At 47.1% G+C, this 14,306-nt stretch overlaps 1 protein-coding gene across 4 annotated transcripts in view; it reads left to right on the top strand.

The window, feature by feature from the left end:
* The window catches only part of PLEKHA2 (pleckstrin homology domain containing A2), a 52,465-nt gene that overhangs the window by 13,314 nt on the left and 24,845 nt on the right, over positions 1 to 14,306 (top strand). For 3 of the 4 annotated variants that reach the window (XM_063076874.1, XM_063076873.1, XM_063076875.1), the window contains one exon: positions 13,059 to 13,115. The exons of the other annotated variant lie outside the window; for it this stretch is intronic. In XM_063076874.1, the coding sequence (XP_062932944.1) occupies positions 13,059 to 13,115 (57 nt within the window). The remainder of the gene's footprint in view (positions 1 to 13,058; positions 13,116 to 14,306) is intronic. 4 annotated transcript variants of the gene reach the window in all.

The following is a 14,306-nucleotide window of genomic DNA, read 5'->3' on the forward strand; positions in this document are numbered from 1 at the left end:
AGGGAGTCATAGAATCCTGGGATGGTGACCTTGGAGGTTTCCCAGTTTTGCTTCCTCATGCTGCAGATGAGAAGACTGAGTCTCAGAGGTAGCAGTTGACTTAGACAAGGACACAACCAGAATTAGGTGACTTGCTTAGCATATTGTAGAGGTCTGCCACAAAGATGGGGGCGCACCCACATTTTATGGCTGTGCCTGGGAGTCCCTGGAGTCATCACTGGTCTGGGAAAAGTTGCTCTCCCCTGATTTGGGATCGCACGTCTTTTTTTATTCTGGCACTGAGTGCTGTTAGTGCTCTCCTTGCCACTGTCTTGGAGCAGCTGGGGGAATGAGGCCACAGAGACTGGCATGGCCCTGGAACAGCAGGATCCTGTTGGGATGGACAAGGGTGTGGGGGCTGGGATTTGGCTCTGGTTCAGAGGCGTGGGAGGAGGGAAGTCTGTGTGTTAGGGGATGATTCCTGCTGTAAGAAGTGATGTGGAAAAAGAGTTGTGTGAGTCTTTAGGTCATTATCTGGGGACTAATCCTCTAGAGGCTTTTGGCATTTGTCCTCTGGATTCAGTGGCTGAGAGAAAATGCTGTAGATGCAGAAAACGTACTCAGAGAGTCAGCTGCTGCTAATTGCCTTCTCCAGGAAAGACTCAACCCGGAATAGTACCGTGTTCCGTGTTTCACCCCATGTCCCTGATAAACCTGCCACTTACTTCCATTTGAAGTGCTGGCTGTTCAGAGTGGACCCTCCGTGGGGACACTCGCTGCACCCCAACTCAGCCTGGAATGCTTGTCTGTCCTTGTGCTTGGTCCTGGTTGCCTTGGGGCCCTGCTGTGTTGTTCTGCCTGCCTTTGCTCTGCACAGGGACCCACAGCTGGGTCAACAGATCCGTTGTGAAAGGAAATAGCATTTAAGGTACCTCTTTCCCACTGTTGGAGGAACTTGGAATTAAGTCTTTGTTGCCAGTGGACTTGGCTTCTGGCACATGGTGATGAGCCCTGTGTGACCCGTGGTCCCTGGGTCTTACTGTTCCTTTTTCCATTTTCCCCCTTTGTATACCTCCTCCTACTTATCTGCCATGTTAGCTCAAGTAATTTGAATGGACTTTGGTCTCAGTTTACCTGCTTCACCCCATGCTTCCCTACTAAGGCTATTCTTAATACAAATTTAGTTACTTGGGGAGTCCTGCCTAGCTGTTGCCAGCTGCAATCCTCTCCTGAGGGCTGGACTTTTCTTCATATCCTGGGCCACAGACTGTGAGTCTTGCTGTCAATGAAAAGTCACCCAGGACCACAGTGTCACCATGTTAGATCTTGAGTGTTGCCAGTTGTCAGGATTTCCCTCACACTGACCTGCCCTCTGATTTGATTGTCACTTGGGCCCATACTTGCACTAACCTTGGAAGCTTTGGCCTGGGCTGCCTTATAGCTTTCTGGGGTCAGCTCTGCAGCAGGTCCCACCCTGCCCAGGGCAGCCTCCGGTGCTTTCCTGCCAGCTGAGTTCTGAGGATGCTCTTTGTGGTAGAACTGGTTTCAATTACCAAATGGAGCTTGTGGCCCATTGCTGAGAATTCCTTATATTTTTCCAGGAAGAAGTAGATTTCAGTTGGCTTGTCATATGCCTAAGAAGGAAGAGACAGATGGGCTGGCTAGCTCAGTTGGTTAGAACGTGGTGCTGATAACACCAAGGTCCAGGGTTTGATCCCTGTACTGGCCAGCTGCCAGTCACAAGACAAAACAAAACAGAAAAAGGAAGAGTGTTGCTGTGACATAGCAATAGTTCAGAACAGTTTACGTCTTCAGTTGTTGGGTAGTTCTTCATTGTGTTAATGGCCAAAAACCCACTCCAGATTTGAAAATGGATGTTCTGATTAATTGTGAAATGGTATTAGTGAACATTTATTACCACGTGGCAAGCACAGTTCTTTGGGCTTTCGTTTCATTCTGAAAAGTCTAATTGGTAGGTATTTTTGTCTTTATTTTAAAGGTGAGGTAGAGAGGGGAAGAAATTTGCCCCTAGTTACATAGAAAGAAAGTGGCAGAGCCAGACTCTAACGCTGGCAGTCTGACTCCAGTGTCCCTGCTGTTATTGCTAAGAAACATTCATCTCAGGGTTGCTTGGGAGGAAGGAAAGCCTGCAAAGGAAGTCTCTGATTAAGAAAGAGGAGCCAGAGGACTCTCAGGGCTGGGAGGTCCTAGAGGGCAGGGAGCTCATCTGGTTTGGCTTTTGATCCATAGTTTCCAGCATTTGTTAAAAGTGTGTTCATTGGATGAATGAATGAACAAACTAAAGAGGGTCAGGTGAGGAGGTTGTCAGAAAGCAGGTGCTAAATCTTTAGTTCTAGCACCCCTTTCCTAAAAGTAGGTGGAAGTGTAGCACTGCATAATCTTTGGAAGAGGCGAGATCAGTTTTCTTGAGGCTGAGGAACTCTTGGATAGCTATTATATTTGTCTTCGTTAAATAAAGGTAAAACAAACAAACAAATAATCAAAAAAAAGAAAGCGTGCACTTAGGAAATGTAGAGTGCCTGATACTGCTTTCCTGGGATTAGGGAGAGGGCAGAAGGTGAATGGAAGTTCTGCAGAGTGGGGCACACTGGGGATTTTGATCTGTCCCTGTGGAGAGAGACATTATAAGGAAAAGGAGACCCCTGATATGATATCGTAGTTATTTAATAGTCATTAATAAGCAGGGGATTTTCTGAACCCAGCTCTCTGATCTTTGTCCATTTTAGCCACCTGGCATTGGTGCTCATGGAGCCTGTGTCTGCCACTACTGCTGCTGATGCTATTACTAACGATAGCTTAATTTACCGAGTGGTTACCATATTCCAGCCACTGGGTGAAACGCTTTACTTATATTTTCTCATTAAGTCCTCTCCATAATACTGGGACCTAGGTACTGTTACCACTTTGTTCAAGGTCACACAGCATGTGGTAGGTGCAGAACTGGATCTGGAGCCAGGTCTGTCTGAATCTAGTCTGTCCTCTTCACTTTTGTCTGCTTCCTTCCTCCTACTGATATTTGTGCTCAGTCCTGTGCCAGGTCCTGTCGACGAAGGTGAATTCAGTGAGTTTTTGCCACCAGGAAACTTCAAGTTTAGTTGGGGAGATGAAAACAACACACTGAAAACTATATTGCTAATAATCCCAGGACATCATTATAGCAAGATAGCATATCATTTAAGTTGTCAATGCCAGTGCCCAGATGCCAGTGTTTTGATTGGAGGAGAAGGGGTTATGCTTTTCCTTTGTTGCTGCCCATAGGAAGAAGATGGAGAACCTGGAGGTGGATTCTCATGTGGAGAGCTCCCAGGCCTGGGAGACAAGGGATCAAGGTTGCAGTCTTGGCTCTGCCATTAGGTCGATTTGTGTCTTAGGCCAGCCGTTTATCCTTGAGGAGGGGCGCTCTAGGTGATCCTTAACATTTGACTGTTAGTACTTCATTTCCTGAGGGCCTGAGAATAGAGGGGGTCCTGAAGTTCAATATCATTATTTAGAACGTTTGCTAACCTCATCCAACGTACCAGACACCCATCCACATGCTGAGGCTACAGCGTGGACAAGACAGTCTTTGCCTTCGTGGAGCTTACATTGAAGGTGGGAGGCGGCAGCAGATCCAGGTCTTGAAGGATGGGTGGTCTTAGAGGAATTATTACTGCAAATTATTCACACCTGTAGAGGATTTTGTGGGTTTCGAAGTGTTTTTACTTACATCATCTTGTCTGTTGTGCCTGCCCTGTCCTAAGCATTGGTGCAGAGGAAGAGGAAGGTGTTCTGAGTGAGGGAGACACAGTCATTTTGGGGGCAGAGGAGGGAAGGTAAGCTCACCTGGCTAGAGGGGTGTGTAAGGTCAAGGTCCTCAGAAGAAGGCCCTGAGAAGAGGAGTCAGGTGCTGAGACAAGGATTTGTTGGCAGGTTCTTCATTAAGGAAATGTTCCTGGGGAGACTGTTAAGAGAGCTGGGGAAGGAGGTCAGGGAGAGGTGGGAAGCCCGACAAGGGTGTGGGCTCAGGCAGGAGTCACAAGGGTAGGTTTTAGCCTGGGCCTCTGAGGAGCTCTGGGATGATTCTGCCTCAGAGCTGTCCCAAGGGAGCTGGGCTGTCATGTACCCACACTGGATAGTCAGTGGCTCTGGCTCTACAGCAAGTGTGGGCAGAATGGCTTCCAGCAGCCCAAAGACAGTCCCTTGAAGCAGAGCTGCAAATTCTGGGAGGCCATTGACAGTGTCTGCAAGCAGGTCATACAGTGGGGGAAGGTTTGGGATCAGAATGCAGCATGGGCCAGGTGCAGCCCTGAACGTAGGGCAGAATTTAGGATTAGTGTGGTCAATTAAGGAATCAAGGTTTTCATACAGGCATGTTGACACTAAGCCAATATAGGACAAAACCCATTAGCCAGAAAGGACCCCTATAAATGGAAAGGTCCGATGTTACTGGTTGTAGCCACTGATTTGGTTAATGCATTTAAAAATCGATATGCTGCCAATACCAAGCAAACAATTTTTTTTTTCTTATTGTAGTAAGAATATTTAACTCGAAATCTCCCCTTTTAACACATTTTTAAGTGCACAATACCATGTTGTTGACTATAGGCACAGTGCTGTACAGCAAATCCCTAGAACTTATTCATCTTGCATGCAAACAAACAATTCTTGAATAGAAACAAACATTGGCTGAATTGTCCTTAAAACGTTACTATGATATTATGGCACTAGCACTTGTATTTTAAGTTAATGTTGGTCCTTGTCATGACAGAGGAGATGAAATTCCTTACTTAGTGCTGCTCTGCTTAACTATAGTGACCTGCAAAGTAGCTGTGTTTAAATTGCAGAGCAATGGGGCCGGCCCGTGGCTCACTCGGGAGAGTGCGGTGCTGATAACACCAAGGCCCCGGGTTCGGATCCCATATACGGATGGCCGATTCGCTCACTGGCTGAGCGTGGTGCTGACAACACCAAGTCAAGGGTTAAGATCCCCTTACCGGTCATCTTTAAAAAAAAATAAAAATAAAAAAATAAATTGCAGAGCAACAGTGGTGTTTTACCCCTGTAATGCCCACTTGGTTAAGTATTGCAGGACTCAGTTACATGGCCCTGAACAGAGAGTAAACAGAAGCATGGGAACAGTACTGCGCTAGAGTGTGGTTTTTGTCCAATTTACTCTGTAAAATGTATTTTTTCTCTTTTTCCAAAAAATACTTAGATGCTTTTAGTTTCTAAAGGCCATGATGTAAATTATGGATCATCATAATATCCAAAAAGATTGTGTCTCTCCTGGTAACTCTGGGACCTCAGTGAAAGCCCTTTTCTTTTATCTTTCCTTTTCTTTTCTTTCTTTCTCTTTTCCTTTTAAAAATAAGCTGAAAGCAGTTCTTTCTATTGATAGGGGCAAAGAGCTTTAGCAGTGTTGGCAACAAAATGGATGTTTGGCTGCATGTTAGTAGGAAGAATAGAGAAGTGTGGGAGGAGATGATATTAACATATTATGTGTGATGGACAGTAGTGTTGTCTTAAAGGCTAGGCAGAATTGGTGTTTTTTTGCTTGTTTATTTGCTTGTTTTTTTTGCTTGTTCCAGGCTGGCTGGTATAGGGATCCAAACCTTTTGAGCTTGGTGTTATAACACCATGATCTTATAACAACTGAGCCAACTTGTTTCTTAAAAAATTACATTTTCTGTATCAGAAACCTCCCTAAGCAAAATTTGACTAAAATCCAGTGATATTTAAAAGATTTTTGCATCATATGCTTCAACTTGTCAAAATGCCAAGAACCAATAAATAACTTTCTTTAAAATATGGGCAAGGGCTGGCCAGTTGCTCAGTAGGTTAGAGTGTGGTGCTGATAACACCAGGGTCAAGGGTTTGCATCCCTATATTCCAGCTGCAAAAAAATAAAAAATAAAAGAGCAATATGTGCACATAGTGCAAAATTCAAAATGTGGGAAAATTGATGTAGTGACAAGTTTGTCCCTCCCACTCCCATCCCCCAGCCACATACTCCTTTTAACAGGGGCAACCAGTATTACCAGTTTTTTCTGTGTCTGTCCAGGGGTATTCTCTGCATATACAAACATCTTGATAACTTTCAGATCTTCAGCAGTTGTGTGGGCAAAGTGTTTTTAATTCATAGAGTCGCTGTAATTAGTGTATTAACTATCCATGTACACACACAGTTTCAGGGGTTAAGTAGAATTGCTGATGTACTTTCACCTATTTTGTATTAGAATAAGAATGCAGAATCCTTTGGGGAAAAAACCCCAAAAGAAGATTTTAAGTGATAGATACGTACTTTCACCAAATACAAATTCTGCTAAAGGTAAAGTTATTATTAAGCTAAAGTTTTTAGAGTTAAAATTATGTGTGGACTTAAGAGTTAACATAACATACTATATGGGCAATTTTGTTTTATGTATTTTCTATAGTAATTTTATTTTTAAAACAATTCTTGTCTTTATAACAGGATGTACTTTGTCTAAATTTAGAAGAATTAAAAACTAAGAAGGACTTTGGGAAATCATGTTAACAGTTAGCACTACTTGGTTTTAGAGTCCAAGCAGCTAAAGAGATAGAAGCTATGAGACTTAGCAGAGGTTTTATTATTGCAAAACCGTGATGCCTGTTCTAAGTTTTCTTAAATCTTGCTGCTATATTTTGTTTTAGATTTTAATCTTTAACATTTGTTTAATTTATCTGTTGTATGCCTCTATATATTTCTATATCGAATTGTATGTAAAAGAATGCCATTTTACTAAAATTGTCTCTAAGGCAGAGCAGGCTGTTGTGTGTTTGGGAGCAAGGGTGCATGTTAGATTTTGCTTCAGAGCCTGTTTTTATTAGTTATGTCAAGTGAGCACAGGACAACATGATGAATTAATTAAGAAGACAGCCATTTCTGAGCCTCCTGTCCTCATCTGTATATATGGGAATGATATCGTCTCTGTGAAGTAGTGACTGTGAAGATTAAAGCAGTGTTTGAGAAAGTGCTTTGATAAACTCTAAAGTGCTGCAGAGATGTTTGTTAAGAAGGTTTGTTCTGGCAGTGACATCAAGACGTGTGGGGAGGCGGGGAGAGCTAGAGCTGGAGAGGAAAGCTGGGAATTTGTCGCAGAGCTTCCTGAGATGTGTGGGGTGGGGATGTGGTTGGAATGGAGAGGAAGGGACAGGTTTACAGGCATGTGAAGAAGGTGGTGGGCTTGGGGACCGACCAAGGTGAAGTGTAGGACCTGGTTGGCTGGGGAGAGAATGTGGCGACCCTGGCAGAGATGGGGAAGTGGGGGTGATTAGAGGGTGGAGGGAGATGACACACTGCATTTGAGGCAAATGTGGGGGAGGCTGGCGTGAAGAAGCGGGTGGAGGAGTGGGCTTATCAAGGTCAAGGCTTCAGAGCCATTCAGGTGGCAACTCTCGGAGTCCTGGGACCCACACGTACCCTGCGGAGCATCTGGAATCCAGGCTTCTAAGCAGGTCTCTAGGTCTCTGTCACCAGGCTTGGAAGAGGGAAGTAGAGGGAGCTGGGGTGTGGGGGCCACGAGACTTGCACATCTGAAGCTCATCCTGTCTGAGGCGCGTGTGTCACCAAGAAGCCGAGATCGAGGTAACGGAATGAAAGCATCAGCCCCACAGCAGTTCACCTTAGAATTGACTTCTCCTGAAGGAGAAGGTCAAGTACGTGTTCTGAACTGGAGCATGAGGAGAGTAGTGATGGGCCTCTTGTGTTTGTTCAAGTTGGTGGCAGCCAGTGGACTCCAGGGCGGAAGGGGGGGATGTGCTTGACACCAGCGCAGCAGGGAAGGCCACGTGCAGGTCACCTGATGCTTGGGAGTAGCCTGGTTGTTTTCCTTTTGGTGATTCTCTCATGCCAGAGGCAGAGGCACATGTGCTCCTCCTTCCAGTGCTGTCACACGTGCTCCTGAGGCTCGGGCTTTTCCGAGTCTGGGTGGCCACGGCTCCTGCCCTGGCTGTGGGATTGCTGCTTCTGTCCTCCCTCCTCCCCGTCCAGCCAGCGCTGTCTTTGCCTGGGAGCGGGGAAGAAGGCCCCGCAGCAGCCAGTCTGCTTCCTTCCCCGTCCCGCCCTCTGAATCCTGCTCGTTCCCACCCCAGAGCCAGTCGGACTCGCTCTTGGCCTCCCATTGTGGGCAACTACCTAGCGCCTCGTTTGGTGGAGCCCTGCTGGTCCTGCTCTTGTGTTTACCTTTCATTGATAATCAACTCTTAGGTCCTATCTCATGGGAGGAGACGGGCATCAAGGAAAGTGCACAGGACTGGGGAATCGGGAAGGGCTGGGCTCGAATACTGGCTGGACTCTTTGCTACCCGAGTGAGCGTGGGCGAGTTCCGTCACCTACTGGATCCTTAGTTTCTTCATCTCTAAACTGGGATGTTTCTTGTTAGGATTAAGTGACAGCGTGTGCAAGTACAAGCGGCATGCCCGCGACGTAGTAGTCCCTACATGTACGTCAGTTTCCGTCTTTCTTTCTCAGGCCGAGCTTTGCCCAAGTGCCAGGCTGACGTTAGGAGTTAGGAGTTCTGTCTTCATCTGGCTCCTTGAGGAAGTCAGTTCCTCCAGCTGAGCCTTAGAGGACTCAGGTGGGGAATGAACAAGTGTCAACAGAACTTTTCAGTACTGACATTCTGTGAAATGATGAACCTGCAGTTAGGTCTTCTGGTCATCTCTGTGCTTTTGTTACTGTCACTAGAGGGGGGGCGGGAATCACATGGGTAAACTTTTCTACTTTGACAAGAAATGCTACTGTTTCTAGAAAAGGGCTTGATGTGGGAGGTGTGTCCCACCTGTGCGTGGCTCCTCAGTTCTTTCCTCGGTGATGGAGAAGAGTCACCGGTGTACTTTCAGCTCGTGGGCAGTGAGTCCTTCGCAGGCCTCAGTGGCAGAGCTCTTGGACAGAAAGCAAGGCGTTGTGTCTTCACAAAACCATCAATCGTTTAACAGGAACCTGCCCAGTACTTCACATTTTTCCAAAAAATTTTGAAGTCCAAGAGCTGTAGACTACTTGTGACTGACAGATGTCCTCCTGCGGGATTGCTGCCAGCCATGCCTGGTGTCGGAATCTCCTTTCCCTCTCTCTGTGCCCCTTCTCTGCCTTCCACCTCCCTGTTTATTGCTGCTGCAGCAACTGGGGTCACTCTGTGCGCTGCTGGCTGGGTGTGGCCTTTCCTCTCACCAGCTGCTGTGTCGCCAGTACAAAGTCAGCAGAACCAGCCAGTGTCCGTAGTGATGGCCCCTAACCTGGCGGCATAGTGGAGTTACCCTGGAGCACTAAAAACATATAGGTGCCAGGGCCCTATCCCAGATCACTTAAAACCCTGGGGACGGAGCATGGGTGTTAGTTTGTTCCCAAATCTGCCTAGGTGATTCACATAAGCAGCCTTCCGGACTTCATTCTCAGCAGCCTTTGTCTCCATCTTGCATCTGTCACATGCCGTCATGTTGACATGCTTCCTGTCCCTCTCCCATTCCTCGATGCTGTGTCCCCAAATCCTTGACCCCCTTTTAGTTGGTGTTCAGTTCTTTCTTGCCTCCTCCACCCAGTTCTGATTCCTGTCCTGCAGGCGCCCTGCCCAGGTCATGGGAACTACAAACTGAAGTGACACCCAGACTAGAACCTGAGAGATGTCTCTCCAAAGAAACATTGTTTGCCAGTGGTGGGCAGAAACCACATCGGTCTTCCAGGGCTTTATGTGCTTAGCAGGCTTTTATGGACTGGTTTGGGAACTTCACCATCACACAAATAATGTTTTCATCTAAAAATTGAGGGGTCTGCTGTGTAAAGCAGCAAGATTCTACTAATGTCCTCAATGTGCTTACAGTCTACCAAATAGAGACTTAAACTCACAGAAAAATGTTCTCTAATACAGAATTCAGGGCTGGATTTTGTCCTGTAGACCAGCTGCTCTTAAACTTGGTCCTGTTTAGGGATCACTTGAGAGCATTTTAAAAATATGCATGTTCTGACCACATTCCACTTTATTCTGGTTCAGTGTTTTGTGGGTGAAGCTAGAGCCTGGCTTTTTAAGACAAGCTCCCTGGGAGGTGCTGGTGTGCACCCAAGTTGGAGAAGGGTCTTTGTGCGTGAACTCAGAGAGGGGAAGTCAGGCAGGCTGCAGTCAGAGGAGAAGGCTTCATGAAGGAGGTTTCTGAATTTGTCCTTTTCCTAGAAGAGTCAGAGCCATGGCCAGGGGAGGCAGCTTGCGGGGGCTTCCCTCCCTGGGTCCGATACTCTGCCCCTCCCTAGGTGCTGTTTCTTGGTGTTCCTGTCCTGACATCTGGCTGTCAGGCCCTCAGCTCAGACATGTTGGCACATTTTTCCTTGATCAGGAAGTGTCTGCCTGGGGCTGCTGGTGTGCCACCTTGGCAGCAAGCTGTCACTGTTAGTCTTCTAGGTCCAGTAATTGGAATGGACATTGAGTGTCACTTTGGATCAGGCCTCAGGAATCCTGCGGCTGTTTTCTCCTTTGTCATTCATCTTCCCCTGGGTGGGGAGGAAGGTTGGTGAAGGAGCAGCATTTTCAGACGTTCATCATATTTTCCTGGCTTTTCATGGTGGACTGGAGGTGCAGTTGAGCTTAGGGAGCAGACTGTGGATGGGGAGCGGGTGAAGGGGGTGAGGACCCCCGGCTGGGTAATTTTCTTGCCCAATGGAGAGAGCTGACGGGAGGCAGGGGCTGCAGGTGGAGCAGCCTTCACCTCAAGGGGTGGAGGGGATGAGGCAGAGTTGCAATCTGGTCGGCCCTTATCTGTCATTACCAGTGGGTTAGGGTCTGAATGGTTCCCCAAATCCCACTTTGTCACTCCTAGTTCAGGATAGGGCTTGGAGGCCTTTGGGCTGTGGTTTGGGGTGAGGAAATTGAGTTGGGCAAGAGCGGCCCAAGACTTGGCATCTGCATCTTGTAATTAGTGTGTGGGAGGGACAGGCTACCGTACATTAGGCACGCTCTGTGTTTTCATGTAATTCTCACCACCACCCTATGAAACAGGGCTTTCTGTCCCCATTTTAAAGATAAAGGAACCTGCCTAGGTCATGGAGCATTAATGTCACAGCTAAAATTCCAATAGCTGAGCTTTGCAAATGACACCATGCTGTTTCTAAGGCCTTGGTGTGGAAGTCTGGAGACCTGAGCTTTAGTTCAAGCTTTGCCACCGATTATGTGACCTTGGACAAATCCCCTCACTCACAAGTCACTTTCCTTAACTGTACAATGGATGGGGGTGGTGACAGCTACTTAGTCTCTAGAAGAAGCCTGCTGCTTCCTGTGTCCCTGCAGCCATTGCCATGCGGTGCCGAGCAGACGGGCACCTCTGGCAGCCTGACCGGGCAGAGCTGAGTCTTTGCCCAGAGTGGTTTGCGTTCCCCTCTAGGGCAGTGCCAGTCACTCATGTGCCTTTTGGGGAGCTGTGGCTCCTTTTTAGACTCTGATTTAGGGTCTACAAGGCCTGTGTCTCTTTACCCAATAGAGGTTTCCTAAAAGGATTAAAAAGCAATCACTACGTGGTTGGAAAAGTGTATAAATAAAAGTGTAAGGTCATCCACATTTTCAATGCTCATCTGGCTACATAAGAGCAGCCTTTAGACCCACGGCCTCATTTGCAGAAGGAAGGCAGTGGAGCACAGAGTCCGCTCTAGGTGTCCCACTCTAGTGTTCCAGGGCTCTGAAAATCCTTTTATTGTTGTATTACCCCTATTTATTTTCTTACTTGAGTTTGCCTCAAACGATGAAGTTAATCTAGATAAATGGGGCTAGCAGGACTCTCTCCTACCATCTAAGACATTTCTTAAGGCTGTCTCCTGTAATGAGAGGGCACCTCACTGTTAGACTTTAGGTGATCTTACTAAATTTCCTTTATCCAAGATCCACCTCCTTTTGGTGAATCCATTGGTTTGAGATGACCCCAGATACTGGAGCCTTACAGGGTTTTTCTGTGAGGCTTATGGCAACAGTTTAAGAGGTTGTTAGAAGCTGTGGACAGGTTCTCAAATTTGTGGGGGATTGGATTTTCCAATTTATGCATTGGGAATTCTGCTGCTGTGATTTCTAATCTTGGCTGTTACATTGGTAGATTACTATCTCTGTGTTTTCATCCCTGACAGTGGAGAAATTAAATAGCCAAAGAGGTTGTACCAAGGTAGAATGTATTGCTAGATATGGTGCCTGTGAGTTTCTTGCTGTTTTAATAGTACATTTACTTAGTGTTTTATAGTGTATATCCAGTATTTCTTTTTAAATTTCTTTTTATTATTTTATTTTTAAAATTTTAACTTTTAGTTGTACATATTTGTGGAGTACGGTGTGTTGATTCAATACATGCAATACTGCGCAATGATCCTCTTAGGATGGACGGCAGAGTTTTGTGCCCGTTAGTCTACCACTTCTCCCCCGCCCGCCCCCCGACGTTATTTCATTTGGTACTCAACAGTCCTTTGAAGTAGGCTGAACAGATGTATTTTTATTTTTGTGTTGTGTGAGTTTGTACCTGATGTATTATGAAAAGAAATTTTGCAGTGGCACAAAACAGGACAAGGTCAATGAGATCAGAGCAGTCATGGCAGAAAAAACATAATAGCTAACACTTGTTAAATGTCTTCTATGTACCAGGGACAATTCCAAGAGCTCTTAAATGTATAAGGGTACTTTTAAAAGTTCATGGAAAATTAGAATTAAAAGTCAATACGAATCTTTCCATGAACTTTTTGAAGTACCCTTGTATTAACTCATCCTTAAAACTATCTTATGAGGTAGGACAAATTATCCCTATTTTACAGAAGGTGAAACTGAGGCTCAGTGGCTAAGGAACTTGCTCATGGTCAGATGGTGGAGGACACACTTTTAACCACTAGAATACCTCTCTGTAATCAGTCAGGCGGGCGTAGTGCTCATGGAAACCTGCGCTATTATCACTGTTTTATAGGTGAGGAGAGTGAGCTAGAGAATGGGTAAGTGACTTGCTCAAGATGGACAGGCTAGAAGGCGACATGAGCAACTACAGTCTTGGTCTCCGGCCTAGTGCTGTTTCCACTGCCTCCCTTTTTAAAATGAAAAACATGTGTCTTTCAGAACCTGGCAGTTGGGGCAGGAGCGGTTGGATCTTTGCAGCTGACCTACATCTCGAAGGTAATGTTGGCCTGGAGCTCCGAGAATTACATTCTCTAAGCAGGTTTAGTATCTAAACAAGGGGAAGTGTCAAATCCTTTGGGCGTCAGCATTTGCAGACGTTTCTTGGGCATTGAAATGCCTCCCTCCCTCTGGCCACTGGCAGCTTTGTTGCTGACTGGGCTGCATGTTGTGGCGAGTAGCATGTTCTCAGAGGGTGGGCCTGCAGCTCCGTACTCCTCAGACACGTCGGTCCGTAGTGCTTCCAGCTCCTGCAGAGGAGGTGTTGGTGCTGGTTGAGCTGGGGTGGGAGTGGGACATGTTCTTTTTTGTAATTGGGACAAAATGAACACAAAAGCAACCAGCAAACATTGAGTGGCTGTAGAGGATTCTCCCAAAGGTGCGGTCACACAGGGGCAGCACAGGAAGTGTGGGGCTTCACTGGGATTTTATCCGTTACCTGGACTGGATTACTGTGGAGGGAAGGCTCAGAATTCCCCGAGAAGGTACTCAGATGTGCCACGGAGACATTCGACAGCCAGATAACTGCCGGGGAGTCTGGCAGGCAGCTGATGGGCCACCCTTGGACCAGGGCAGACAGCACAGAGGGGCAAGTGTAGCTCCTCTTGTGTGCTGAGACCTGTGGGTCGAGCCTTGTTACGATGCCCACATGTAACTGCTGAGTTCAGCTTCTGAGTGGCCCCTACCTGCATCAGGCCCCGCTGCTGCCCTGTGATGCAGCAGTGATAAAAAGGCCTGGGGGTTTAGAGTCCCCCCAGAAAGAGGAGCTCCTTGTACAGTGAGGAGAGCCTGGTGGCACCCTGTCAGCACTGGGGTTCTGAAAGTCCTCGTGTCACTTCAAACGCTGCTTCGGGACCACTGCTTTCTTGCCCATTAACTCCCACCCTCAGGGGCTTGAGACCTGGGGGCCCCTGAGCCGAGTGTCTGTGGCTCCATCTTTTAACAAGCTTTGGGAGTCTGGGTTCATCCCTTCATCTCAGCTGGTCAGGAGATGAGTCTGGAGGTGGCAGGAGAGGCCACCTTCAGCTGGAGGGCAGCTGATCCGAGCCCGTGTGCTGCAGGCAGAGTCTGGCAGACAGCCCAGAACAGAGGCAGAAGGTGCAGCAGTCAGAGTGGATTAGAGAGAGGAGATGGTGACCTGAGGGCGGGGAGGGGCCTTGCTGGCACAGCTGCGGGCAGTTTGTGTCTGCC

This window comes from Cynocephalus volans, chromosome 13 (assembly GCF_027409185.1).
Source record: "Cynocephalus volans isolate mCynVol1 chromosome 13, mCynVol1.pri, whole genome shotgun sequence".
Taxonomy (NCBI): Eukaryota; Metazoa; Chordata; class Mammalia; order Dermoptera; family Cynocephalidae; genus Cynocephalus; species Cynocephalus volans.